The 27,880-nt window shown below is 47.1% G+C and overlaps 7 protein-coding genes across 7 annotated transcripts; 3 read left to right on the top strand and 4 right to left on the bottom strand.

The window, feature by feature from the left end:
• Positions 1-193: 193 nt before the first annotated feature.
• H6S33_009331 (uncharacterized protein) lies at positions 194-5,056 on the bottom strand (the record flags this gene model as incomplete). The annotated part of the gene is made up of 2 exons (XM_044840714.1): positions 194-1,020; positions 1,075-5,056. 2 exons carry the CDS (start codon positions 5,054-5,056, stop codon positions 194-196), a joined length of 4,809 nt encoding a protein of 1,602 aa, XP_044698146.1.
• Positions 5,057-12,144: 7,088 nt separating this feature from the next.
• H6S33_009330 (uncharacterized protein) lies at positions 12,145-13,554 on the top strand (the record flags this gene model as incomplete). Its single annotated transcript, XM_044840713.1, has 6 exons — positions 12,145-12,345; positions 12,404-12,743; positions 12,801-13,200; positions 13,274-13,299; positions 13,350-13,459; positions 13,516-13,554. The coding sequence occupies 6 exons, from the start codon at positions 12,145-12,147 to the stop codon at positions 13,552-13,554; spliced, it is 1,116 nt and encodes a 371-aa protein (XP_044698145.1).
• A 2,763-nt stretch (positions 13,555-16,317) lies between these two features.
• Positions 16,318-18,447, top strand: H6S33_009329 (uncharacterized protein; the record flags this gene model as incomplete). Its single annotated transcript, XM_044840712.1, has 2 exons — positions 16,318-18,362; positions 18,417-18,447. The coding sequence occupies 2 exons, from the start codon at positions 16,318-16,320 to the stop codon at positions 18,445-18,447; spliced, it is 2,076 nt and encodes a 691-aa protein (XP_044698144.1).
• Positions 18,448-18,981: 534 nt separating this feature from the next.
• On the bottom strand, positions 18,982-19,584 carry H6S33_009328 (uncharacterized protein; the record flags this gene model as incomplete). The annotated part of the gene is made up of 1 exon (XM_044840711.1): positions 18,982-19,584. The coding sequence occupies one exon, from the start codon at positions 19,582-19,584 to the stop codon at positions 18,982-18,984; it is 603 nt and encodes a 200-aa protein (XP_044698143.1).
• A 1,764-nt stretch (positions 19,585-21,348) lies between these two features.
• H6S33_009327 (uncharacterized protein) lies at positions 21,349-21,858 on the top strand (the record flags this gene model as incomplete). Its single annotated transcript, XM_044840710.1, has 2 exons — positions 21,349-21,643; positions 21,710-21,858. The coding sequence occupies 2 exons, from the start codon at positions 21,349-21,351 to the stop codon at positions 21,856-21,858; spliced, it is 444 nt and encodes a 147-aa protein (XP_044698142.1).
• A 214-nt stretch (positions 21,859-22,072) lies between these two features.
• Positions 22,073-22,478, bottom strand: H6S33_009326 (uncharacterized protein; the record flags this gene model as incomplete). The annotated part of the gene is made up of 2 exons (XM_044840709.1): positions 22,073-22,333; positions 22,398-22,478. 2 exons carry the CDS (start codon positions 22,476-22,478, stop codon positions 22,073-22,075), a joined length of 342 nt encoding a protein of 113 aa, XP_044698141.1.
• A 537-nt stretch (positions 22,479-23,015) lies between these two features.
• Positions 23,016-25,512, bottom strand: H6S33_009325 (uncharacterized protein; the record flags this gene model as incomplete). Its single annotated transcript, XM_044840707.1, has 8 exons — positions 23,016-23,653; positions 23,703-23,819; positions 23,873-23,925; positions 23,983-24,081; positions 24,140-24,874; positions 24,931-25,180; positions 25,235-25,289; positions 25,345-25,512. 8 exons carry the CDS (start codon positions 25,510-25,512, stop codon positions 23,016-23,018), a joined length of 2,115 nt encoding a protein of 704 aa, XP_044698140.1.
• Between the last annotated feature and the right edge of the window lie 2,368 nt (positions 25,513-27,880).

Here is a 27,880-nt window from a genome sequence, read left to right as displayed (position 1 = left end):
AAGAAAATAAGCAATAAACAAAAAAAAAAAAAAAAAAAAAAAGACATGTCCAGACTAGTCGTGAAACCTCATAAACTACAACAAATTAGAATCGAAGAAACAAGTAACAACTCTAGGTCATCGAAGAATGTAGTTAGAAGAAAGAAGGGCCCCGATATCTAATCAAAGCCCCATAAAAGAAACTGAAAAAAATCTAAACCCTCCCGCTCAACATCCCCTCAATCAGACCATCTAGTCCAGTACTCCTCTCAGCCACAATTGGTGCCGAGTTCCTCAACGGCTTCCTCGCATGCGCCACAAGCATCCTAAACGACGTATTCTTCTCCACACATTCCCTTAGCAGCGCTCTATCGTTCCACATACTCCTGCGCATGACCTCGCCCCTCGAAGTAATGACGCTCTCGTAGCACCTCGTATACCACCACCTTCCCACAGTAGCCATCATCCTTGCGTCAATCATATCGTTCGCCCCCTCTTGTGCCACTGCTGGAGCTTCAAAGTCCTCCGTCGGTGCAACGGTGGGAAGGCTTATGAAGCACTTGCTCACCTCGTCGAAGCCACGCTTCGAGAGGAGCTTCAGCATGCGCTCTGATGTTGACGATGGGCGAGAAGATGTGGTTGAGGAAGCAGGGGTCGTGGCGGACTCCCGCTCGCGATCCATGATCGCCTTAACGAGGTTGACGGCCTTCTTGGTGCGTGGGCCCATGCTGATCAGTTCTGGGTCGAGTATTGTGACTTCCAAGTAACCACCTGGCTCCAAAACCCTCCTGCACTCGCTTAGGATGAATGGCAGCGAAGCATCGTGTGAGGATGGTAGGAAGCGGAGCGATATGACGTTAAAGAAGCCGCCCGGGAATGGGAATTGCACGGTGAAGTCTAGGTGTTTGACCTGCTGGTGATTCGGTGGCCGAGGCGTTGAAGGTGAAGGTGGGAGGCCGCCAGGTGCAGCAGAAGCAGTAGGGGAAAGGTTATAAACTTTAGCACGGGGGTATGAGAAGGCGCAGTAAAAAGACCAGTCATCTGTAATAAATCAGTATTTATGAAAGCCAATGATTATCATGCAGGTTTACATACCACGTCCGAGACCATCGATAACCAAGACCCTTCCGTTGCCACTATTGCGAGGACCGAGCGGTACTGTGATACCGTTCATTTGCTCGTGTGCAGGGCTGACGAGGGTGCGGTCGAAGGAGAGGTAGCGGTTTGTCATGAGTGCCCAGAGTCGTACGTCCATTTCGTCGCCCGAGATGTCCACGAAGTTGTCAGAGCCAGTCGAGAGATTTGAGCTGTTGGATCCATTTGAGCCATTTGCTCTGTGGGTTCTGACTCGAGTCCTTGGCCTAGGTGGTGGTGGTGCGCCGAGAGTGATTGTTGGAGGTGGAGCAGGTGGTGATGAGGTCGGTGGCTGGCCTGAGCCAGAAGGATAGGAGTCGCGGTCGCCATAGGAACGGATGAAAGAAGATACAGAGAATGGAGTTGAAGGTGACAAAATTGCAGGATACGAGGGTGGAAGGAAAGGCTGGCCCAGATCCATAATCGGGCTAGGAGCAGCAACAATAACGGTTGGGAGCGCAGGTGAAATCGTAGGCGAGTCGTGAATGTAGAGACCCTGCTCTTGTACAGTATCATCAGATCCAGGAGTGTGGATGTCTTCGTTATCTTCGTCAAGGAGGTCGGGGAAAGCGCTACAAAGGTCTGCGTACTGGAATGGTGAACCGAGTGATGAGGTTGCGGATCTGGTGTTTCCCTGAAATTCAAGATCGTCTGATGGCTCGCCAAACATATCAACATTGTACAAAAGGTCGTCGTATTCGTTCCAGATATCCTCATCGCACTCGCTTCCATCCACTACCACATCAGGTCCCAGAGTGGGTGTCGCGAACGGATCCTCGCGGACTGGCCACGGCATATTAGTCGTCGATGTCACTGGAGTATCGTCAATTGGAGTGAGAAGTGCGCTTGCGCGGTTGGCCTTTCTGATATCGAGTGTGTCGTAGATGAATGGGTTCTCGAGTGGGTGTGCAGTTACAGGTGTCTGTGTTAGACCGAAGCCGCCCCAGTTGACCTGGAAAGCGGGTTTTTGCTCATTGGCACGCTTGAAACTCTCTTCGAATGGTCTTCCCATTGTCGGCGGCGCCGTCAAGAGATCAGTGTTGCGAACATCGCCCCTGGGGTAGTGAGTAGTAAGAGGAGGAAGCATTTCCACCCTCATTCTAGTAGGAACCCCAGGAGCAAGAGCCCTGGCTGGAGCTGGAGTTGGCGCTGGTGCCGGTGCCGGTGCCGGTGCGGATACAGGTGCGGGTGTAGGCGCGGGTGCGGGTGAAGAGACAGGAGCTGGAGCTGGTGAAGAAACAGGAGTTGGAGCTGGAGCTGGGGTCGAAGCTGGAGTTGGAGCAGAACTGGGAGCTTGCTTAATAGGCTCATTAGTCTGTACTGATGCTTTCCGTGAGTGGTACTGCACAGCAGGAATTCTCCCGATCTGTGGAACCCTTGATCGCCCTTGAAGCCTCGACCTCTCATCCGCCTTTGCCTGCCTAACCTCCTGCTTTGCCTGCTCACCCGAGACCACTGCTGAAGAAGCTGGTGTCACTGACTTTTTCGGCGATGCGGGCGCTGGCGCTTGTACCTGCGGCGCTGATTTTAAAGTTGAAGGCACAGGCGCCGCAACTGCAACTGAGGCAACTGAGGCATTTGAGGGCTTCGCAGAGTGAATGTGATGCTTTTGCCTGAGTGTCCCTGCATAATTTATTGCCACCGTTTTCTTATTCCTCATTTCCTGCAACTGCTCCGCAAGCTTCGCGGCCTCCTTCTGCTGCTCCTTATCCAAGTTCGCTAGGTAGTGAGGCTGAGACCTTACATGCTGCACATGTAGCTTTTGCACTGGTGCAGGAGCCGGCGCGGGTGGTGCTGGTGCTGGAGTCGCTGCGCGCTCTCTCGTTGATGCGGTGCCGCGCAGGAAGCCCCATGCGCCCTTCTTCTTGACCTGGGGTGTGGCCGCTTCAGTTGGACTCGGCGACGGCGGGTTTGGCGTAGAGATCTTTCGGCGCCCGAATATTGAACCCTCTGAAGAGGGTTCTCGGGACATTGTAACTGGGGTGGGCGCCCGCTTGCCGCCAAACTCGAAGCTCTTCTTTTCCTTGCTGCTTTCTTGGCTGCCGGATCTGATCATTGACTCTGCAGTGCCGGCGAGGTTGTAGTTCTCGATTACACCGCCGCCGCCGGCGATGACGACGGGGAGGAGACGCTCGCGCAAATAGTCATCTGTTGGCTCTTTTGACTCGCTTCCTCTCCGGCTTGTCCGTCCCCATGATCCTGTAGTTGTTGAGCTGGCACTTCCACTCCTGTCAACGCTCCCACCGGTTGAAGATCCGCTTCTCCCTCTGCTAGTGAATACCGAATATCCTTCATGCCCAGTCCCAGCCGCCGGCCCTCTCTTCTTCTCCTTCGCTGCTGCCTCCTTCTCCTTGACCCGCTCCTTCTCTTCCAACGACTCGTTTGTCCTCGTCCGCTGCCTTGAAAAGAACCCCGGCCGCGACACCGCCACCTTCCCAGGACTCTCACGAGTCGGCGACCGATCCTTCCCAGCTCCTTTCTCCACAACCCTTGAGCTCATAACCCTATGTCCCAATCCTCCCTGCATTGCTATCGGATCCCTCGGTGCTGGTGTCGCACCGCGAATAATCGGCGGCGCACTGTTCTTCCGCGGAGGCGGAAACGACGGCGACGGTATCGGTGGTGTGACAGCCTCTTTGCGCGGTGGCGCGAATGCGGTGCTACCGCTGAGTGATTTGCTGCGACCCTTTGCGAGCGAGGATGCTGTTGGTATTGAAACGCCGAGGCCGCGGCCTGATCCAGAGCTAAGGAGGTCGGGGGTACGGCTACCGAGGCGGGAGAAGGCTGCTGTTGAGGAGATACTGACCTTGCGTCTGCTTGAGCTTAGTGCCGGTGATGGTGCTGAGAGAAGTAGTGGCGAGGGCGAGGGTATGGGTGCGAGCTTTGGTGAAGGGTTGTGGTGGAATGGTGTTGTGGCAGGAGAGACCACAGCGGATGGGTATTGTCCGAAATAGTTCTGGTCGTCACAGTCAGGAGTGGAGCTCATTGGCAGTGGCGAGTCGGACCATGGACTGATGTGCTCGTAGTCTTGGTCGTCACCGTCTCTGTCTTTTGATGCGCGGATTGTGGAGCCGGAGGATGTAGAGGTGGTGGATTCCCTTACTGAGTCAAGGTTGTTGGATCTTGTTGGGCAGGGCGTTGGGGTTTGCCTACTCCTGTAACCTCCTACAGGCCCGAAGCCTGGCGACTGTGATGCTACCGAGCTTGCGGAGGAGTAGTTCATGAACGGTCCTGGTGAGTCGGTATATCTTGTTGAAGGGCTACTGCCCGGGTTGGGTTCACTGATATTCGGCGGCGGTGATAATGGTAGGTCTCGAGTCATTATCCGCGGAATCTCGTTTGAACTTGAGCTTGCAGTCCGCTTCTTTGCAGCTCTTGATGAGGATGTTGAGGGCATTGTAATTCCCAGAAATGATTGTGAGGGATTCCTTGAAGCAACACTAGACTGGCTTGTTGTCAATGATACCGTTGAAGCATTTAGTGAATTAGTAGACCCCGTCCTCAGGCTAACTAATGAAAACGATGATGACGCATTTGACGAAGGTTTTCGCCTAATAACATTTCGCCTTTTTTCTGGCGATAATGAAGCACCTCCTCCAAATACTGCATGTGTTTTTGTCGGCGGACTTGTTCGTGACTTTAGTGTTGTCACAGGTGTGAGCATTGGTGATGAGTTTAGTATAGACATTGGCTTCAACTGTTGCTGTGCAACCTTTGGTAAGTTACTCTTCTTCACAAGTACTGAAGCTGAGGGGAGGTCCCGGTCCCGTGAAGATATAGTCTGTCGGGATGCTAATGACGATGTTGAGGCTGATGAGGAGTGCTCTTTTCGAAGCTTCGACGAGTTTTTGAGGCGCAGCGAGGGTATTGATATTTGAGATGCGGTTGTATTGTTAGTGTGGGGCACTTTTTGCTGTTGTTGCCTGTGCTCAGGGTTGGCCATGGTAAAAAGCGTAGTCGGTTGCTGGGGTGGTAAAGTAAGATATATTACTGCGCAGCCATCTCCTTCTGCGCGAGTAGGGTGCGGATAGCAGTAGGCAGGTGAGTCGATAATAGAACTGCCGGATAGCTGTAGTGTAAGCAAAGCTGGGTTATGGATTTGCGAAATATCATAATACACCCTGCCTGTTGAAGCGATCGATCATCCATCCAAATGAGGGAAAGAAACACATTCAAAAGAAATAATTAAACAAGGCGTCTGTCTAGATCTTGTCTAGCTAGGAACAGCCCTGCTTCTTGACACGAGGCCAAAGGGAAGAAAAAATAAAAATAAAATAAGGAAATCCTCAAGCAGGGTCATACCTTTAATTATGATAATGATAATGACTATTGATCTCTCTTGAGTCGTCTTGAGTTGCGAGTGCGAGTTGAGTTGGTACCAACCGGTCCGAGCTAGTAACCAGACTTTCACTTGCTAGTGGCGACTAAAACCAGACAAAATTCCGGATTAAGCGGAAAAAAAATACACTGAAATAACCAGAAAGGAAGCTGATCTGAGTTCTGGGAAAAGAGAAGCGATAATATATGGCAGGCTGGTACGAATCCCCTATTTTTTCCTTCTTTCTTTTCTGCTTCTCTATGCACGATGAGCTCAACAATGAGCTGTTGTCGACTCGTTGTTGCTTTTGTGCTGTGTGGCGGCTTAGATCACAGCTGAGGCGGAGTAGCAGCAAGCAGCAAGCAGCAGTGGTTGCTAGCAAGCACCCTGTAACACTTGTCCCAACGTACCAACCAACCCAACAACCGCGGTACTCCAAAGAGACCGTAGGTAAAGATGTCTTTAATAGCGTATCAGCAGCACAGTGCAACACGCAATTGAAGACCTGATGAAGCTTCCGTATCGGCTTGCAAGAGAGGCTTCAAGTGGTACTGTTTTTTGGTGAGAAAAGCCCTGGTTTCAGGATGTATCGTGGGATGGCCTAGCCAGCTAGTGGTAAGAAAAGAGTCAAGATAAAGCCCCAGCTGCTAGTACGTACTCAAAAACTGCGCAAGCGGAACAAATCGCTACGTAAATAGACAAGGAGAAATATATGTAGAATGCGAGGTAATGATATCTCTGGAGTGACAAAAGGGTCGAAAGAAAAGAGATCAAAAAAAGGTATTTTCAAGAGGCGAGAAAGTGAGGGGACAAAGGTTATTATCTATCAGTCCAACTCCCCAAAAGTTACATACAAGAAACGAAAGTTGGATAGGAATAGGGAAAAAAAAAATAACGCCGTCGAGGAAAAACGACCAATGCAGCCATACTAGCCAAGGGTCAGCTTGGAAGACGGTTCCCATCGATCTGGTTGGGGGAGCCGGATAATGGAGAGTATGCACGTCCTGTGGTCCATAAAGGGAGCCTTGTGGACGGGCCAACCAGGACGTGCTAGTTGAAGGATTGGATGGGCATTCTTCTTTCTGTATGGAGGAATTGGGTACATAACGGAGGAGTGACTGTCGTGAGCACGACGCCGAGCATCGAAAATGGACCGCCGCCACATCCACTTGTCGTGGGCGATGAGCGACGCGGGGGGAATCGAAGCGGTAAGCGCTCTTTCTGCATTGCAGCAGTCAGGTTAATGCGGTGACCAGGATCATGGGTCATATCCAGTTCCCCGTCCCTCCCACCGAACCAAAGTCGCGCGATATGGATGGTCCATGCGTTCTCCTCCTCCACCAGTTCTTTTGAGGAGGAGGAGGAGGAGGAGGTGAGAAGTTACGAGAGTACGAACTTCACTGCGGTGTGATTCCTAGGTATGAGACGGAGCTAAAGAAGGTCGACGGTGAGCCGGAATCACGGAGAAAACGATTCTGTCTTGAATATCAACCTTGCATCGTTTCGTCTTGTCTCGTCCGATGTTGGAGGAACTGGGCAGGTAGGTAGTAACTTACTGATGTTACCAGGAGAATAAACGGCCGTACATTATGATACCCTGGTAAAGTAGGTACATGGGGCACTTACTGGCTGCCTCAACGACCGCACGGGGAGTGGAGTACGTACGTAGGCATCAACAGGCAGAAATCCAAGGTTTCCAAGAATACATCTCCAGTAGATGTAAATGACTTAGACAGGGCAGCCACATCGATGAGATTCGTTACTCTGAAAGAGGAGACAGCTAAAAACACCGCCTTGACTCTCGACAAATACTCTCACCCCCCAACAGAAACTCAATTGCCAATAAGCATAGCTTCCCATCGGCTATTATTGTTGTGGTTGATGTTTGCTTCCACTTACCTCGTACCCCCACACCCATGTCAAATAAACATATCACCCCCCCGCGAGTAGTATTCCAGAGACATGCCAAGCAGTTGGCTTTCGCCTGCTATTCGCTTACCCAGGTTTGAGGACGAAGAAGGCAGAGAGACATGTGGAGTAACGGCAAGCAGTAGCCGGGCCAACTATACGTTACTCTAAAGTTACATGCCAATGGAACACCGACGATATGGATAGGAGTGATACTTTCACCGTAAGTACCCACCAGGTGAAACGTTAGTTCTCTAGGTAAGGAGCTCATAGGCAAATTCACTTGGGCCACATGTACCTGTTTTCCCCGATATTCAGCTGGGTAGGTAGTAGATAGGAGCATCACGAGTACATCATGCTCATCTATATCAAAGATAACCCCCCTGCATTCCAGATCTACAGTCACGAAATGGTGCAAAGGGGAAGAAGAGTGAGCTTGCGGGTTTTAAAAAAAACAAGGAAAGCGTGACACAGTGACTGGGTACGCATGTAACCCGCAAGAGCTGACCGCAGGGTAGCGTATGTTCCCTGGGCGCTTGAGAGATTCGTCGGTCTCGGAGAAATCTGTGGCGCGGTTAACATGCGCAAAAAAGCATAACAGGGGTGAAATATCTGCGACATCCCGTTAATCACCGTGCATGTCAGCTGTGCTGCACAGAAGGATTTGGAAAAATATCTCCGGTTCCGGGGCTGAGGGTTTGCATCTCGGTGCGTGCGCCACGGGATCTCTTGGCGTATCCGAGGTACTTTGCCTAGAAGTCAACTAACCTCAAGGTGATAGTTAAACCCCGCGCCTTCCTCCTCATTTCTTCTCGAAATTTTTAGATAGATCATTCATCCACATACCATACACCACACACAAGACACTTATTTGAACTCTACTGCAACTATCGATCGCCAGGCGGGGTTTGTACGACTGCAAGTTCTACCTAGGCTCCTAACACAATGGTCACCATCCTACATACCTGAGCGTATATGGCAATGCAACGTCGATTCATAGACTGCATACAATTCATCGTGACAAGCGATTGAGCTCTATTGCGTGCACTCAGAGTCCTAGGTCCTAAATATGGAAACATAACTTTATAAAGTTTTAAACGACTATATGTAGGTTGTGGAGGGCAGTGTTTCTGTAGGAATAAGGCTTTAGAAGCTATTTCCCCTCTGTTTTTCCCTTTGCTTTTTTGCTTCCTTTTCTAAAACCGTTGGACGAACCAAATAACTCCAGTGTTATCTCCTTGGCAAATCATGCACTTATTTATATGCCTTAGGCGACGCCTCAAGAACTGCTTGTATTTCCCAGGGAATCATATGCCCAAAGTGCCTCGGGCATCAACTCTAGGCAACAGTCTTTTGTTCACCTAGGAGTGTGAAGTCGATCAAACATAGCACAAGCCATTAACCGAGACCAGAATAAACTATCTTCAGCATCCATCGAAGACATATCCAGAGCCTACTGTTACGTTACGACTTATACACACGTGCAACTCTGTATGCATACTGTGCCGTTGTAGTGCAACAGCGGATCGAACCGCCGGTAATTCCATCGAAGAAATATTATCGAGGTAAAAGCCTATGCCTTTTGGGAATGACAAATATCCGTTTCTGTATTATCTTGTACAAACTCTCCTCTCCCTACGAGCCTGAGTAAAGATAAAACGGCCAACGTTTAATTTTGTGAGGATCAATCCGCTCGCTCGGTAGCTGGTATGCTATCGTGCCGTGTTCCATTTTCGGTGTGACCTCTAGCTACTCATTTCTCATTCCGGATTTAGATGTAATATTTTGTTTTATTGAGGCTGTGGAGAGAACTCCAATCTTGCCCATGCAATAATTGATTTTGGATTTACTCTCCCGGCAGAACTGTCATCTCATACCAGAACACTAGACACTAAAAGAATAAACTTAGAGTGTAAATTATGGGCAAAATGTGTGCCGCATGCATGCCCAGATGAGTCAACTTGTCCGAGTGAGATTATGACGATGGGGTACTCTGGGAGACAATTTAATCATTGAATCAGCAAAAGAGCTAGGGGAATATGAGACTTTTCGTTACTACATACGCATATGGTAGCTGTCTTTGCAATTTTGGGTTAGATATAGAAGGACGTGTGGTGTCGCGATGTATATATCCGAGTGATATCTCATGAAGCATCTGATCTCCGAACCAGTACCAATTCCCGGACTCCCCTCGTTTCAGCCACAATCTATGCATACACGTGGGTAAAGAGAGCTTGTAATTTGGTCATGACTATTCGTTGCGTCGATACATGAGTGGTGGATATCCTGCATACTTTGCACTCTTTGATTGGTTCGGTACGAAGGATGAGCAGGAAGAGTTTTGATGAGAGTCGAGGAGAAACCTTCCCTGCAGGTAATAGGAACAGCAACATTTAACGCAGGGCGGTGGAGATGGGGGTCATCTTGCGGATAACTGATGAATATCTTGATCGGGTGGTAGCGTGCTCCATCACAGCATCTGAGTTACGGATCGATTCAAAAGCTATCACCAGGTATCTATCCCTGCGAACTAATTAGCCCCCTCAAACTTCTGGATGTTTAGGTGAAAAGAGGCCCGAGAATAGGTAATAGATTATGCCTGAAATCTGGGGAAGCACAAAGCACACAGACTCCCAAAGAATTCCGTGATCGTACAAGGTAATTGTGATAACAGCCACAGGATTCGTCGTTTCTTGCGATCAACCGGCCAATCGTTTCTGTGTGGCTTATAAAGATGTTATTTTTCACCGAAGATGCTTGCGTGTACAAAGGAAAGACGGAATGAAGAGCGGGGCCATCTACAGGATGGTTGGATATAAATCCAGCACAGGAGTATTTTTGAAAAAATAAAAAATAAAAATTGCGACATTGTAACAAATAGATATTACATTGGAACTTACTCGCCGTGAACATCCTGTACCGTCCTTCTCCCCCTCTCTAGTTATTGCGGGCTTTGTGCGGTAAATTCTGTCTACTATATTCAACTGCACATAATGTTTATCTCGATCTCAGGTTTTCTTTTTTCTTTCTTTTCGGGGTTAAGTGATTAGCCCAAGCGGTGAAGGCTGGTGGCCTGATTCCTCGACCATGAAATACATCCCGGGGCGATTTTAGAGTTTGTCGATAGAAACAAGGGTCGAATGGAGGTTTCGGATCACACGCTCTGTTATTTCCTCTTTCCCCAATATGGCTTATTTTCCGGCAATCAAGTGAAGGGGCTGTGTCAGACTTCGTGTAAGCCTTCTTATTAAGCCAAGTAAAAGTGCTCTAACTTTTCTTAAATCCATCAGCGCTTCTATCACGATGTGATGGGGCATGGAGAAAACCAAGATATATCATGTACCAATGCCGCTGGCTCTATCTTTAAACAATGACCTAACAGCGGGACACATCGATGTATCGATCGTGCTTCTAGAAAAGAATACCCGATTTGAAATTTAACTTATTTATAAGTTGTTGTAGTTAAGTAGGCGCGCCTGGATAAGCATCTAGATAACCCCGCGGCAAGGTCCGTAGGAGCTCATAATATTCAGCTGCTTACATTCATACCACAACAAGCTTAAAGGGGGGGATCATTGATAGCTGTAACCCAGAGAGGGATAAAGTAGATAGCTTGATCTATTGAAAGTCGAGAGCCAACTGGTTCGGAGTGAACTCCTCGGAAAAGATTTCGAATTGATAGGGAAACCATGTCCAACAAGTGTTAGGTAGGGTGTGAGGGAAACAATCTTCGGGTAGCGGTTTTTGGTAGCCGGTGGAAACTAAGCTAGTGGATTTCTTGGCACTAATCAAGTCTTGAAATTGATAGGTGGCCTATTACTGGGTATCCAGTAAATAAATAATCCGAGAGACTCCTACTAGGTACAAAGTCTTCTAGAGTACCTACAATGTACTTACCTAGTGAGTCCCACGTTTCAAGGCCGATTGTGTTATCTCGGAAGGCTCTAGGTGTGCGCCATCATACTAGAGGCATCGAGTGCCTGAGATCTAGTAGTGCTATAGCTAATTTCGGTCTTTTTGCGTAGATTTAGTCACCAAAGCGGTTGAGAAGACAGGAGCCACTGGGCCTTGTGCCTTGGGCAATGGTCCTGAAAACCATCTTTAATAGCGTATATTATTGTCGTTTACTGTCTAGCCAAGTTAGGGGGTTTGGGTCTATAGATCTAGAGATACCTGTTAGAGTTTTAATGTTCAATGGGGGATATTGCATGGACCCTTGCCACAGGAAAGTAAAGCTTGTGTGAAATCATCACCTTAATGAACAGCATTCAAGGCCAGCTCCGCAGCTCCCCAGAATTATCAGGGATTACCAGTTGCAAGCTCAGGAAGGCTGGCTGTATTCTGGTTCTCGCCGTTCTCCGGTCACTCTTCTGGCGGTTAGGCGCGGGGGTATTCAAGAGAGATGATTACCCATGCTTCGCTTTGATTTCCGCATGAGGAAGTCCTGAGATCTGCATAAAAGCCAAGGCTCGGAATAATCCCGAATAATGTTTAAACTTTGTTCCTGCGACACAACGACCTTCTTCATTTGAGTATTCCACGATCATGTTCTTATCAAAACTCCTTCCATATAATGCTTGGGACAAGGTCATCGACTGTAGTAATAATCGTGGTAAGATATTCTTATCTCTTGATATGAAGATGGAAAGAGTTCTTAATAATCGCTGAGCTGATGAAATATTGGGATATAAAGATGGGCTTCCTGTACTTTCTTGATCGTTATTCATATCAGTCTCACCACTCCAGTCAACCCGATTTCTTTTTGTTCTTTGTGAATCCCAGTCTTCATTCTTCCGAGTTCCAAGATGCTTGTAAAAGGCCTCCTTCCTCTTCTTACCCTAGTGAAGATTGCGGTTTCACTTCCAGCGGCCCCCGTTCCTCCATCAGAAGGTCTTCGTCTTGTTAAAGTCTCAGAAGATGATGAGGGGACCTGGGTGACGGAAGACCAGAAGTTTGATTTGTTCATATCAAAGAAAATAAACTTTGTGGATGTTACTGATACCTGGGTAAGTTCGCTATCCCTGACTGCGCATGCTCAAACCGTTATATTGTAACTAACAAAAGCCAAAACAATTGGAAGAATTTGGCGCAGTAACAGATTCTTCCCTCGAAGCTCGTCAGATCTCATTCCCCAGTGGGCCTACCCACCAATCTCAAGCCAATCCCTTAATTGCTGTAGCAGGCAAAAGCAATCCTCAAAGCTGGACAAACACTTTCACCAGCTACAACAACCGCTACTATCGATCCACAACTGGCGTGACTTCCGCAACATGGCTGTATAACACTATCAAAAATATTGGAGCTGCGAACTCTGCCATCACTGTAACCCAGTATTCACACTCTGCTTCGGGCTTCAGTCAACAGAGCGTGATTGCAAAGATCCCTGGAACAAGCAGCGCCACAGGTATTTATAGGTTTTGTACTCGGAAGAATTGACAAAAGCTAATTGCTCAAATTGTAGTGGTCATCGGTGCTCATCTTGATAGCGTTGGTACGACGACTTCAGGTAGGGCACCCGGTGCTGGTGACAATAACTCTGGAACGGTTACTATATTGGAGGCTTTCCGGGTGCTTGCCAATGCAAAGTTTGCCCCCGCAAACACTCTTGAGTTTCATTGGTATGCTGACGAGGAAGGTGGTCTTCTTGGCTCTCGTGCCATTTTCAACAGTTATGCCAGTGCTGGGCGTAACATCAAAGCTGTCCTCGTCCAGGACATGACCGGTTATTCTCCAAACAACGTCATCGCTGTCTACACGGACTATGTTAGCACTGCTTTGACAAACTTCATCAAAACTCTTGTTCCTGTTTACACTAGCCTGCCGGTTATCACTGATGTCTGTGGATACGGGTGCAGTGACCAGTAAGTTCCTAGTTATCTCTATATTCATTCTCATTAGACTTGATCAGTGATTAACACAGTCTTCGCATGATAGTGCTTCAGCAAACTCAGCTGGATATCGTAAGTTGAATCTTCGCTGGAAATCGTATGCTTGTTCTGACGCCCTATAGCTGCATCTTTTGTTACTGAGGATACCTTTGACGATTCATCTCCGTATATACACTCGGCTAGTGATACTGTAAGCACTCTCGATTTCGATCACATCCTCGAACACATCAAGGTAAGAAACAAAACCCCCAGCACCCGGGGACGGGCTTGCTGACATGCAAAATCTAGTTGACCATTGGTTTTGCTGTCGAGGCATCTTACTTTTAAATCCACGAGTGATGGTAGTCGAGGGAATATGTTGTTGACAAGGTGTCGTTTGGATCCCCCTATGTGGAGAAGAGAATGATGAGGTTTAAATAAATGCATTGATGTTGCATGGGCATGGTGACATATATTGCTGACCGCATGTACGTATGCTTGTGCCACCCACGTGTGCTAGGAAGGATGGTTGGGATGCGACATGCGGGTACATGTATTACATTTATCAAGTCGAAATTTCAAAGTCAAACTTCAAGTAAACTTTTTACAACGCCCGTACTCGTTTGGCGCGTACATGTACTTATATTTTCGTCTGTAGAATGATGTGATACACTGCCTCTTTATGCAACATACATTTTGTGGTTTTATTTCCCACCCGAATATGCCACGCAAGGATACTGTCCCACATCGTGCAGCTTCTTTTCAAGTCCATAAATGATCTCTAACCTAACAGCTGGGATACTGGTATTCACATCAAATACGCAGCAAGGGATCGAGTGATATTGTATGACTCTAGGTTACCTACCCCCTATTACCAAATGGAACGAGATAGTCTGTTCTTATATTTTACCCCATACCCCTACAATCAAAAGACTTTTTGGCTATTCACCGGCCAAATATAACGGGTAAAACTACCGTCGATGGGGGTGCCGAATTTGGTCTGGGTATATATAAAGCTCACCTGAAGTCCTCCACACAATTAATGAATTATCAATTAATCAATCGCCTGAAGCCCCGGTGGTCAGTAGTACCTTAAGCCAGTAAGCATCGAGATCTATAGTTAGGGATCTCAAGACCTATATTTTAATTTATGAATGCAAGGATCTACTGTTTTATGAAATGGAAACCTAAGAAGTGATTTTGAAAAGGAAGTATACTGGTCGGCCTGAATGCTGGGATCCAGGCCCTTTACATAAGGTCTTGTTTTAGAGTAGAACTCACTCATTTCTTTGTAATTATACTAGCTTTTATGGCGAAGGAAAACTCTGGCCATCTGGTGGAGTTGAAGGGATGGATTTAGTGATTCTCTCATGGCCACTATACTCTACATACTAGAACTGCAAACAAAGGTTCAGAGAACACCATAAGTTCATATTTAATCACAGTATAAAAAGACCTAGGCCAGAGCAAATTCCCAAAGAAACAAGAAATCGTTTTATACGTTTCTCGAGTTTAGGGCTCCATCCAATGCTCTTCCTAAATTTTTAATACTTATTTGCCTTGTAACGAGTTCTTCACTATAACAATAGAAGATTGAGGAACAAGCTCCACTATATACCATAAACCCATATATGTCGATCTACAGGCAAGTACAGGCACATACACGCACACAGGCCCTAGGCGGTAACACATGCGGAGTGAATCCTTATTATATAAAGACATAAGATGATTATCAGATACGTTACCTGAGAGAAAACATTACCAAAGCTCCCATACATATCAATCCTGGAGAATGGTAAGCATTATGGGGCCCAAACAACAAGCGGAAAGTAAGGTAGCCGGCTAACGCACTAGGTAATTTGAATCACCAAGTATCACTCGTCGAAACATAGCACCCTGCTGTTGAATTATGTCTTCAACCATACTAAACTGGTGTCTAGACATAATCTCAGAGACTTCTAAAGATTCTGCATGTTCAGCATAGCCATATAGCGCAGTAAATCGGTTAGCCGTTACTCCGCTAATGGGAATTGACTAGCTTAGGCATCCTACCGTATTAGCTGGCGATGGCTCTCACAATCGAGCTGCGAACCATGAAACTCTGGCCACGTGGTGATAGTGTGCTATGACAAGAGCTAGTTATAAAGCACAAGACGATGGCAGTAATATAGTTGAGCCACACCAACAGAGAACCCGAGGGGGGCCGCGTGGGAGAGGAAGACTAAACGCATAACTCCTTTATAATAGGTGTAGCTCCTTGACTCTGAGAGGGTTGTTTCCTCTGCAAGTCGGCTGCGGGTGCTACATCAGTTGTGGCCGATACTCTCATGCTCAACAAGCTCGATCGAGAGAAGCAAGTTCGTATCTAGAGCCAACGAATTTGGAGCTTCAGTGATTATTTGTTTGCCATTGATCTGCAAGATCGAGGCTCTAAAATCTAACATAGTTACTTGATCTCCCATGTATCTATGTTGTAGCCATGTTGGATTGATTATATTTCTGTCTGCCCACACGCATGTACGTACATTCTGCGTTTACGTGCATTGCATCTGGATGGGAATTGAGCTATAAAGAAACGTAGTACCCGCTCATATCGCTCCCATATATCCATTCTCAAGGAAATATCGTGTTTGTTGACTCCAGAAACAAAAAAAAAAGTAATCCAATTTGCCGATCCACATCGTGACAACCTCTTGCGGCATCATCCTCGAGCGCCCACATCAACACTGCTCACCACACGAAATTCCCGAGTAATAAATGTAACAAAGAACGCTTAATGAAGAGGATTAAATAAGTAATTAGTCACTTATTATCACCGGTATGGTATAGTATCTAATAATCACAAAATATCACTCGCAGGTTTTTCTCGTGGCACTCTGCGCTACACGGAGGGGTTTCCGCGGCTGATGATTGTGATACTGATGGGCAAGCCGCAGTGCTAAGCCTCGACGACTCAGCAAGCTTCTCTATGTGGGAATGTAGCCTCCCTTGACCTTCTGCTCGTATCCTGTACTTGACATCTCCATCCCGGCATCAACCCACCCCTACCACGCCCCTCTCCTCATCTCCGATCTTTTATCTCCCCCTATCTTATCTTTAAAAATTTAAGAAATGGCGCAGCGTTCAGCGGTTTCCCGAAAGTCGCTGAGTAAACTTATCATCAACGGTCAAACCCCGCCGGCACCGGCAGCGCCAAGTCAGCCGAAAGGCAGCAAAAGGCGTAGAGTTAGAGACAGCATCAGTACGTTCATGAAGCTAGGAAGGAAAAGTGAAAACGATAAAAGTTCTTCTGGTTGGAAGCGTCCAATAATAAGTGGACCAATCCCTATAGATGGGATAGAGTTGCAAGAGTTTCCAATTGCTAGCTCCTCTTCAAGTATTACATTGATTCCTATTCGGGAAAAGCAGATTGTTTCACATGTCGTCAAGGATGACATTAAAATTCCTTCTAGCCCCATCATTAAGGATCACATTGAAGCTTCTTTTAGTCCCGCCGTTAAGGATGACATCAAGGCTACTTTGGGCCCCGTCGTTGAGAATATGAAGGCCATATTTCATCCAAAAAAGGATCCAAGGAGGCGACTAGAGGATGTTCTAATATTCATCATTGAGAATAGGAAGGACACATCTCATGCGGCAAAGGAGAATAGGAGGTGGCTAAAGGCTACTTTGCGCCCCATGATTAAGAGTAGGAAGGCCACTTCTCATGAAGCAAAGAAGAGAAGGAGAGAACTGAAAGCCACTTTGCGCCCCATGGTTAAGAACAAGAAGGCCGCTTCTCATGCTGCAAAGAAGAGTAGAAGACAGCTAAATGCTCTCCTGCGTGAAGATAAGGGTAAGGAAAAAGAAGTCTCTTCCAACTTCGTCCCTCCCCTGGTCAAGAAAGAAGAGCCTCCTACTATTGTGATCACCAGGGCTCCAGAGCCAGGAGTTTCCGTCCAAACCGTAATTCCCGATGCCTCTCCAGCTCCTCTGGTTGAAAATCAAATATATCAAGAGCAAAATGTTCGACCTTTACAGATTTACCGAGAAGACGGTTCTCTGATCACTCAGGAAAACTTCGACGTAATGGAGTTGGTTGGCATGGTGAGGGATGAGTGCCCCAAGTATTTATTGCGTTTCTGGGACATGCTCCCACAACACATAAATAGCCCTCTCAACCACCAAATCATCAACACACCACAACAACTGAAACGGGTCTCAAAAATGTTTCGTCGTCAACCCCCCCGATCTATCGCCCATCTGCGTAACCCTAAGGTGCTCGCTGATCGCCTCGCCGTCGCCGAGGCTGCTGAAGCCGCCGCTTCTGTTCCAGGCAAAATTCCCCCCGTCCCCCGTGAGCAGCGCTACCCCACCAAAGAAGAAATCGTCGAAGATATCAAGAATGGACACGAGATTCCTGAATTTATGACTGTCGAGGTTGCCTACGAGAAGAGGTATAAGGATGCTATCTCGATGCTCTGCAAGGAACTCAAAGAGGTCAGTCGCATCTTGGTTGAAAAGGAGGACGAAGTGAGCACCTTTCTCGATACCCTGGACGTCTTTATGGATAGAGTAGGTGGGGGTGAGATTTATGACAGTGATGACAGTGATGGAAGCATCTATATCACGACCGATGATACCGATGGGGAGGCCGCTGGGGATACCAACCCGGACAGCGATGGGGCCGCTTCTATCCGCGAGAATGGTGAAGAAGACGACAAAGGCGCTGTTATGAAAGATGACTCTTCTGAGGATGTCGATTACTGTGCTTTGTACGGCTACATTGGCTACGACGATGATCTTGACGAGTCTCTACCCGCGTGTGACGCCGACGACGAGAAGGACGAAGTGGAGGAAGAGGAGAAGGAAGAGGAGGAAGAAGAAGATAAGGATGAGGGGGAGGGGGAGGAGGAAAAGGATGAAGAACAAGGTAAGGGTGAGAGTGAGGGAGAGGGGGAGAGGGAGAAGGAGAAGGAGAAGGAGAAGGAGAAGGAGAAGGAGAAGGAGAAGGAGAAGGAGAAGGAGAAGGAGAAGGAGAAGGAGAAGGAGAAGGAGAAGGAGAAGGAGAAGGAGAAGGAGAAGGAGAAGGAGAAGGAGAAGGAGAAGGAGAAGGAGAAGGAGGAAGAAGAAGAACACGACAAGAAGCAGGAGCACAGGAAAGTCTCTATCAATGAGTACGTCGCCCAAGAACACATTCTCATTCATTATCAGATGATTAACATTACTAGGCCCTCCAGCTCCGGCCACATGGCTCTTTGAAAATCTTCTCGAGCACCATCGGAGTCAATCGATCGAAACAGCGTAAGGTTAGATGGAATGGCTATCAAAAACGGCACGGGGGAGGTGTGAAATTGGGTAATGGGCTTTGTCATTTGTGGCTGCTCATGGGTGTGTTTTTGATTTCGTTTTTCTTTTCTGTCTTTTCATTTGTCTTTTCTTTTCCATTTCTCTGTCTTCTTTGAGTCCATTTCCTTTTTCCTTCGAATGTTCTGGCCACTACTGTCTGAGTAGTAACCGCTAAGCCAGAATCTTTAATCAAATCATAGAGTTGGGCTTTATACTTTATCATGATCATTGTGATGTCTGCTCAAAACGTGAAATGTGTTGACATTAACTCCATCCAGTCCATCTACGAATCGTAGTAAATAGCTGCAGTATGAACAAATAAAACAAAGTCATGAGACAAACAATTATTAAGCTAGAAATAGAGATGAAAAGACGTTTCACTAAAGAAAGACAGGAAAACAACTATGAATCCGGTGTCTCAACACCACGCTCGATCTATGTTTCCTCTCACCCTTCATCCTCCCAATCCATACCATCAACCGGCACACCGTAGTTAAACCCCTCCTCACCCTGCATCCTACCTGCATCAAAACAATGGGCCTGAATTCTCTCATTAAATCCCGGAAACATCATCCCCACCCGCGAGCAAGTATGTTCCCAATCCATCCCCTCACGAGCACACTCCATCTCCAACGCTTCCCCCCTCTCTCCAGATCCATCTACATACTCAACCCCTCCACCGCCGTTCAGCACCTCAAAAGACGGCGGGCTCTGCTTTATCTGCCCGATCTTCTCAGCACCAAGCTTGAGGTCCAGATCCGAAAGGTCGAAAATAATCTCCACCTCCTCATCTCCCTCCTCGATCTTTGGCAGCATCACCGATATCTTGGATCTTGGCTTCTTTGTCTTTGAGGTGGGAAGGATGCGGATGCTCTGTTGAACAAGCTTTATGAGCTCCCTGGTCTCGTTGGTACGGTCTACATAGGACTTGCGGAGAAATATGGGCGCTGACGAGGAGGAAGGCCGTGGCTTGTGGAACCGCTTCAGCAGCGGGGAGGTGCCGTGGACGGTGTATCGCCGCGAGCGGTGACGGTTACGGTGGCGGGACATTTGTCGGGAGATTGGGAATATAGGTATGGACAGGTAGGTATGTTAAGAGTTACCAGGGAACGGAGGAGGATCAAATATGGGTCATTAGAAGATCAGTGTGTTGTACGCAGGAAGTGGATTGGTAAATCTTTATTTTTGCATTCCCCTACTATTTATATTCAGGCGAGGAAGAATCATCATGGCTAGACAAGACCACTGGGACTAACACTTATAAAGGTTGCTCTCTCTCCCCCTCAGAAAATCATGATCGACCCTTCTGGGGGAATGAGGAATGATGGCGAAGGGAGACCGTTTACTTCTTTACGAAGATCAGGGACATACCAGCTTGCTATCTGGAGGTGTTAGAGCCTGAAGGTTCTCTCGGGTAGTCCAATTATCATGAAATAAAGAATGCGAGTTTGCATTATATTAATGCTCCTCCAGAGCTTTCGTTGCTAAGCTTAGCACATCAGTTGACGTTGGATGTCATTCTGCTACTGACAAAGAAATTACGAAATCATGGAAGGTCAATGATAGTTTGATGGCAACCGCCTCCGTCTTTCAAAATTTTCATATATACAAATGGAAAACGCCGTCGCAAGCCTCGCTAGCTCAATCGACTCTTAATCTCAAGGTTGCGGGCTCGACCCCCGCGTGGGGCTCTCTATGTTGACTTCGTTTGTTTCTTCAAGCAGAAATCATCCAGTTTCTTTTACATCCACCTTTACCGAGTATGGTAGGTGAGATGAGAAGCTCTCTTATCTCATTGAAAGTTGCCTTCAGTGTTCCAAATCCGGGCTATAGTTTTTGCTTCATATGAATAGCTCGTGGGCTTTTCACAACATAGCGACAGGTTTTGGCATACGTTTGTTCTTCATGGGAGGTTTTGGATACAGGGGGCATGCGACTCATGGGGCGCGTCAAAGGCGAGGAGGGTACAAAAGGGCCAAAAGTCAGAATAGATACAAATCTCAATCACGCAATGATGTCATCACGTCTTTCCAGGCGTAGATCAGCCCTATCTTCAAACGACGGGTTAAAAATCAGATTCGTCCGGCGCTTGCGACATCTAAATCCAGTAACCCCAGGGCTGAAGAAGAAGAAGGGTCTCAGAGCACGCCCGTCCCGGAATCCGGGAGGAGTTTCTATTTTTTTTATGTTGACGGATTTGCTGCCAGGATTCTTAAGCGCCACAAGAATTCAAAGGGAGCGGGAACGGGAACGGAAAAGAAAGGGAAGAAAACCAAGACGCTGGCGGGTTCTCTGTCACTGGGACGATAAAATTGGTACACCACGATCTCGCGGGTACCAACTTTGGGAAGGCTTGGGAGCCTCATTAGTAGCCTCTGTTCTGAGCGCTGATTGGCTGTTACTATAAATAGTATATCCCAATTGAGACAGAGTCTACTAGTCCAGGGACAAAAAGGGACAAAACTCGTTGACAGGTGCTTCTGAAACGCGGGAACAATAGCTTCTGCCTACTATAGATTTTGCGTTCATGGAGGGCAGCGACAATGGAGACAGGAGAAGGGGACACGATGCATCGCACTACTGTTTGGTATTGCTCTTTGTTATTGGCATCTTGAAAGCTGAGGGCGCCAAAGATGGAATTCAATTCTTTATAATGGGTCGAGCTTTCTCCACCCATAGAGCAATCAAGCACGCAATCTCGTCAATCAGCATATTAAATACTTTCTTCATAGTACTGGTTACTATTACTTTTTCCTTTACGCACTTTCATTAATAAATTTATATTCCTTACCTTCTCTACCAAATAACAATAAGATGTCAGCCATAACAGATTCAGACGAGTGGACTGTCGGCCACCCTTCGCAAAACAAGTCCTTCGTTGCCACAGTAGTGATCGCTTCCCTCCTCATAACAGCCTTTTTCGTGGGTTGTGGCTTCATGCTCTACTACTGGATCAGGTCATGGCGCGGCAAGGACAACTACAAACCCAGCGTCTCCTCCTCCTCCACAAACGAAAAAGTCGAAGATCTAGAAGCCCAGCGACAGCGGCCGGGAACCCCTCCACCCGAGAGAACTTATGAGAGTGATGATGAATCACCCATTGTTGAAGGTAAGCCAAGAGCTGTTAGAAAGCTGAAACACAAGGAGTATGGTGGGCTAACATGTCCCGTCGCAGTTTCAAAATGGAGGCAAGAGACAGTTTCGGTGGATAATGCGTCGTCGCAGGCATCGTCGACCAGAAGTTCATCGGAGTTATCGCTTAATGGGCATGTCCCAGAAAGACCGAGGTCAAGGGACTTTCACGAACTGTATCCGAGCAATTGATTTGCGTTATCGGAATTTTTAATGTCAACGATAATGAAAACGATACTGCATTCTGGAAATCGCAACAACCAAATACAACCACAACCACTACAACCAAAAACTGGCTATCGGGAAAAAGCTTCTCAAGGTACGATAGCAAGCAAACGGTCCTTCCAATATCTTACAATGACTAATACATGTACCCATACAGTATTATGCAGCCAGACTTAAAACCCTACCATCCCTCTGTCGTCTTCTGCTCCGCGACCTTCTCCTTCTCGCTCCCTCTCTCCTGCATACCACCACACCCCGTCAATCCCCCCACAGTATTCTGCAACTTCCCCTCCGTACTCAGTGACGAGGCCTTTCTCGCACTGTAATCCATCTCCTCGTCGCCCTGCTGCTTTGCGGCCCTCATCTGGCCGATCGCTGCCTCCTTATCCTGGCGACCAGAGTCCTTCCAGGACGCGGAGTCAAGTGTATTGCCGATCATTTCCTGGTTGAAAGATTATCAGTTAATAACAAAACCAATAGAAAAGAAAGAAAAGAAAAAGAATTACTGAGGCGGCTCCCTTGACATACTGGAGATGTCCACTGAGTTGTGAAGGGTTCTCTCCTCGGTTGTGGTTGGTTCCGCTCATAGTGTATAATACGATTTTGTTTGACGATATGTGTTGTGTAAAAAAAAAAATGGGTTTTGGGTTACAGGTCTTTGCTTATGATGTTTCTTTTGTTTTCTTTGGAGTTTGTTCTTTCGGCATTTGCATTGGGTTTTTGGGGAGTTTTTATATTGATTGCATTGGGCGGAACGGTACGGTTTATAGTGCGGTGAGGTCATTGGTGTGTCTATGACGTCAGTGGGCAGGAATCTGGGGAATGATGATTGATCTCAAGGTAGATTTCTGTAAATGGTCATCGAAACGGGGATCGAGAACGTCACTTTATTTATTTCACTTGAGATGTCGTGCCGTGACTCGTGAGACGCGACGCTGGTTGCTGTTCACAGTTTATCAGTCATGTATGGTTTTCACAACCTCCAACGTTGCAATACCTCCAACCTCTAACCCGGCGCAGACACAACAGCTTCATCAATCCATGATCATATTCATTTTCATAACTACAATGCCATTTACATCTTCTTTTTCCAAAAACTATACAAAGATCTTCTTCTTGAACCCTTAGTTCAACTCCAAAACCGTCACCGACAAGCTCGGGACGTTCCATTTGACAGTCGATCCATTCCCGCCCGCCTTGATGGCCGTACCGTTCTTTCCATTATCCAAGGTAAACTTGACCGGTGAAATTGCCGTCGCATTACCGATAAAGTTGAAGCCATACTCATCATCGTGCCTTAAAATCGTGCCATTGACACTCTTTACCTTGAAGTCTACATCAAAGCTCACGGGCACCTCATACTCAGCAGCGTTAACAAGCTTGACAAATACCCTATTATTCTCTGTGGATGCATGCCACCACAATGGGTTGAAGTCACCCTTGGTGTTGGTGATGGGAAGCGTCTCCTCGCCCTTGAAGTGAGAGAACATTTGTTGCTGGTAGTAAGATGTGGAGAGGACTGTCTGGTTCGGGTCCGCTGAGAAGCCGATGAAGTCAGGGGTCCACTGATAGGAGTTGAAGTTCTGGAATAGCGGTGCGTAGGAGCTGAGAGTTGCAACGTCTGGGTTACGCTCCATGGCAAGAGCAAAAATGGCTTCACCGATGGCGGCTACCATGGTAGGGTAGACAAAACGACCCTCACCATGGGCCCAGTCGACACCGCCGGCACGATCCCGGGAGAGAACGGAGTATTCACCCACGACTAAAAGGGTTAGGAGCTAATTATTATCGGGGACAGAGAAAAGACTAACATATTTGGACACCAGGGTAGCCGGCGACGGTTTGCCAGTTATCAAAGAAGTTGAAACGGTCCTTGAAGAATTGAGGGGTCTCGTAGTGGTGAAGATCCCACATTCCGCCAGGGGCAACTGGAGAAAGTTAAGATTGGATGCTAAGTAGGCTAAGATTTGAGAGGACTTACTGCTGGTGTTGACGCCCGACGGAGATGCTTCAGTTGCCTGAGATGCAATATAACTAAAATCCCATCAATGATCATTACTTTTTTGGGGGTGATTGTTTTTAGACACTTACGTGATGTTAGGATAGGCCCGCTGTAGAGCCTCCAAGAACCTCGGATAACGCCAGTAGTAAGAGTCACTGAACCAGTCCTCGTTTCCAATCTCCACGAATCTATTGCAATCCAGTCAGCACTCCCGAATCAAGATACCACGCTCTCTAGAAAACTTACTTGATCACGAACGGCTCTGGGTGCCCATGCTTGGCTCTCAGCGCTCCCCAAGTCGTATCAACACTTCCAGTTGCGTACTCAATCTGATCGACCGCTTCCTGAATATAGAAATCCAGCTCATCCTCCGGGACAGTATTTGCCGGGTGCACGTCTGCCTCATCAAGCGAATATCCCGCATATACAGTCAATAACGGCTCAATCTCTAGATCCTCACACCATTCGAGAAACTCGAGATATCCCATGCCGTCGGTGTTATAGTACCTCCAGTCAGCAGGTCTTCCGGGACGATCAATAATGGGGCCGATGTTCTTCTTCCATTGCCATCTGGTGGCAATGCTGAGACCTTCCAAGTTGTTTCCTCCAGGAAATCGAAGGAACTTGGGAGCAAGGTTGTGGAGGTGCTCAGCGAGATCCTTTCGGAGACCGTTGGGGCGGTCCTTGTAGGTGGGTGGAAATAGGGAAATAAGATCGAAGTAGAATGCCTGGCCGGCTGCCTCGGCAGCGTCAAAGGTGATCGCAAAAGTGTTGTTACTGTTGGGAGCCCAGACTTCAGGCCTGAGGATAGTCTCGAACTTCGTATAGTTGTGGGTGCTAAGGTCTCCTTCGAAAGTGATAGCGTTCTCAACCCAGACATCGTCTGTAAGATCAGAGCGCAATGAGACCTTAATCCCAGTAACGTTCTTTGCATAAAGCGCGCCATTGGGTTTGATGTAAAACGATGCATTATAAGCTTGCCTATTTTAAGAATTAGTTTAATTCACTCCAAGGTTGAGTATCTTCCCAAGGCTTACGGTCTCACATCCATTCCCCACCATCCCTCATTGTAGAACCCGACTTCGCCAGTCGCGTTTTGTGGGATATCAACACGCATGACGGTCGTGAGGGCATCAGACAATGGGTTTAGGACGTCAAGAGAAAGCATTGCGCCTCCAATTGACTTCCAGGCAGTGAGAGTCGGTGCCCATGCACACACAGGGTTCTCTGACTCGACGATTCTAGCACCGCGCATATTGGGGATGCTGCCAAAGGTGACATCGGAGCCTGTGGTCGTAAGTATTCGTGAAATTTAGTGTGGGTAGGGTCAAGAGAGTTTACCTTGGAAGGCTCGGTTTCTAATCAATTCGGCATAGAGTCCACCATCTCCAGAGTGCTAAATTTCTTTGTTAGTCTAACTCGTAAGAAAACAGAAGTTAGGAGGAGCTCACATTGATATCCTCAAAGAACAGCCCGTGTAAGTACGGCGCAGTCTTGTTCCTGGAACCGGACTTAGTGGTAATCTTCAAGTCAACCGCATAGCTTGTTCTGTTAGTGGCAGCAGCAGCAGTCGTCAACGAGAAGCTCAAAAGAGCACCAATTCCTAGAAGGCCCTTCATCTCGACCACACTGTAAAGTCGAATTTGCAGCGAAAGCTGTTGGCTGTTTAACTTTCTTCCGAGGAGAAAGTAGTCACCTTATATAGAAGAAAGCCCAGGGAAACCAATATCAAGTAACTCTATATATTCACTTTATGTACTTTATGTACAAATCAGCCGCCATGCTGTTAAATTCCATCCTTCCTTGGATGACGACGATGTCTGTTGATCTTGATTGATCATGGCCTCACACGCGCCATTATGTCCCTGCTGCCGAGTTTAACCGTTATTCGATTTTCCCTCGGTATAGGTACCGGTCTGTAGAGCGCGCTTCGGAGAATCTCTCGGAGTATCGTTGAAGCGAGTATTGTATTGGGTGAGATTGACTTCCTGGTTTGGTTTTGCGAAGAGAAAAAACACTGCATCCACTACATGCATGCTGTTGAAGCTAACAGGGACGATAATTGTAAATGGCGGCAAACGTTGTGGACCTGGTTTCAATCCCAACCGCATATCTAAGAGAAAAATCTGGTTAAAAAGCCAAAAGGGACACTGATCCGATATAGGGCGGGGATCATGGGGGAATGCCGGTAATAATGCGGGGGGAAGAGATCTGGGGAAAAGGCGTCAGATAAGGAGATGATCCGCTGAAATATTCAATTTACCGAGAAACTCCAGGGCAGCTTCCAAGATGAATTTAGGATAAAGTTCTTCCCACAGGCTTCTGTTCGGTATTCGTCAAGCGATACCTCATGGAGGGTTCGGTGATACCGATGTATTTTATTCCACTGAAGATAAGAATAATGAACATGTTTTAACACTAGCTAGAGATACCTGGCAGGTGTAATCTGAGAGGCCTTTCAATGGTTTCTATTTTAGCTGTAATTAATTATAGTTATCGAGCTGTATGTGATCCTCCCCCTCCCCATGAGTCAGTGAACTATTAGATTTCATGTACTCAAGATATCAACTACTTCATGAATTCACCTACCGGAAAACGGAGCACCCTGTCTTTATCTCATCAATCTCTTAAGCTAGTATTCCGGGTAAATATTGTATTTCTTCCATCATTTACTTTATTTTTTGCGGGGTTCTGTCGCGCAGCAATATCCACTTCTACTTTTAGAGAAATAGATGAGCATGTTGTTGATGTTGGAGAGAAACCTGGTGTGAGAACAGTTAGATTTAGCCGAGACGTGCTAATCCTTGTCCCTGTCAACGGTAAGGGCTAGGGGTGGACATGAAGGAGGGTGGTTCTTTGTGGGGTCACTTATGGCAAGCATTCTTACGCCTTACTGAACTTGTGGGGGTGACAAGGATCATGCGTGTGGTACTTCATGATTCGGGACACTGAGAACCCTCTGCGATCCCGTTCCTAGGCTCCTGGCCCTGACGTTCTTCCCGTACTCTTTCAGTGCGAACGTATCCATCCACTCTGGACCCCGGCACCGCGCTGCCAACGGACATACAGGAACTGGTTATAGCCCCCGCCCCCCCCAAAAAAAAAAAAGAAAGAAAGAAAGAAAGAAAGAAAGAGAAAGAAACGAAAGAAAGAAAGAAAGAAAAGAAAAAAAAAGAAATAAATCAACAAAATTCTACCTAGTTTTAATACGGGCTGTGTTGCTAGAACCCAGGAAGAATCCGACAGTAGACCTGTATACATGTATGTATGAACTTTCCTTCTTCTTAACGTCTTTTTACATAGAAATGTGGTTTTGTTCTCGTTTACAATGTAGAGAAAGATGGGGGTCCGGTGTTAAATGCGGAATATCGTAGACGCAGTAGTCACGTACCTAGAACTATACTACTCTCCTCCTCATTTATGAAATTACAGCCTTCAAGCCGCCCCCTACCTTATATCTATAGAAGCCACCTCTTTATAATGCAAGGCTGTTGGTGTTCGAGCGATAGAAGCATTGTCTGACTCTACTCACTTGACTTCATGACCAAGGCGTCGGGGCGAGGGTCGGCGAAGACATAGCCTGGCTTTATTAGAAAAGAGGAAGAGTCTATAGAGAACAGCACAAGTACATGTAGCCACCTACTCCTTGTATTAGCACCCAGGTACTAGAGCAATAGATTTAACCATGTACACATATATGCGCACTACATGCATGTGAGTTTGATGGAATGGAATAAAGGTAAGATATCACAGTGAATACCGGGCCAAGACTACATGTACTTTGAGCGGTGTTCTGCATATAAATTTCTCGAAGTGTGGCTATACCACCTGGTCTGTCTTTTTTTGTACAGGGCTATTTGATTCACACCACAGGCCACAGTGCGTGTCCATGTCCTGAGAAAAGAATTAATGATACACAAAAGTGGGGTAAAATGATCATCAAGGCTTTCGACTACGAAGAGATTTATTCAAGAGAGTACCTTCATA

This window comes from Morchella sextelata (assembly GCF_020137385.1).
Source record: "Morchella sextelata strain SCLS chromosome Unknown scls_3, whole genome shotgun sequence".
Classification (NCBI taxonomy): Eukaryota; Fungi; Ascomycota; class Pezizomycetes; order Pezizales; family Morchellaceae; genus Morchella; species Morchella sextelata.
This window is presented reverse-complemented; position numbering and strand designations above follow the sequence as displayed.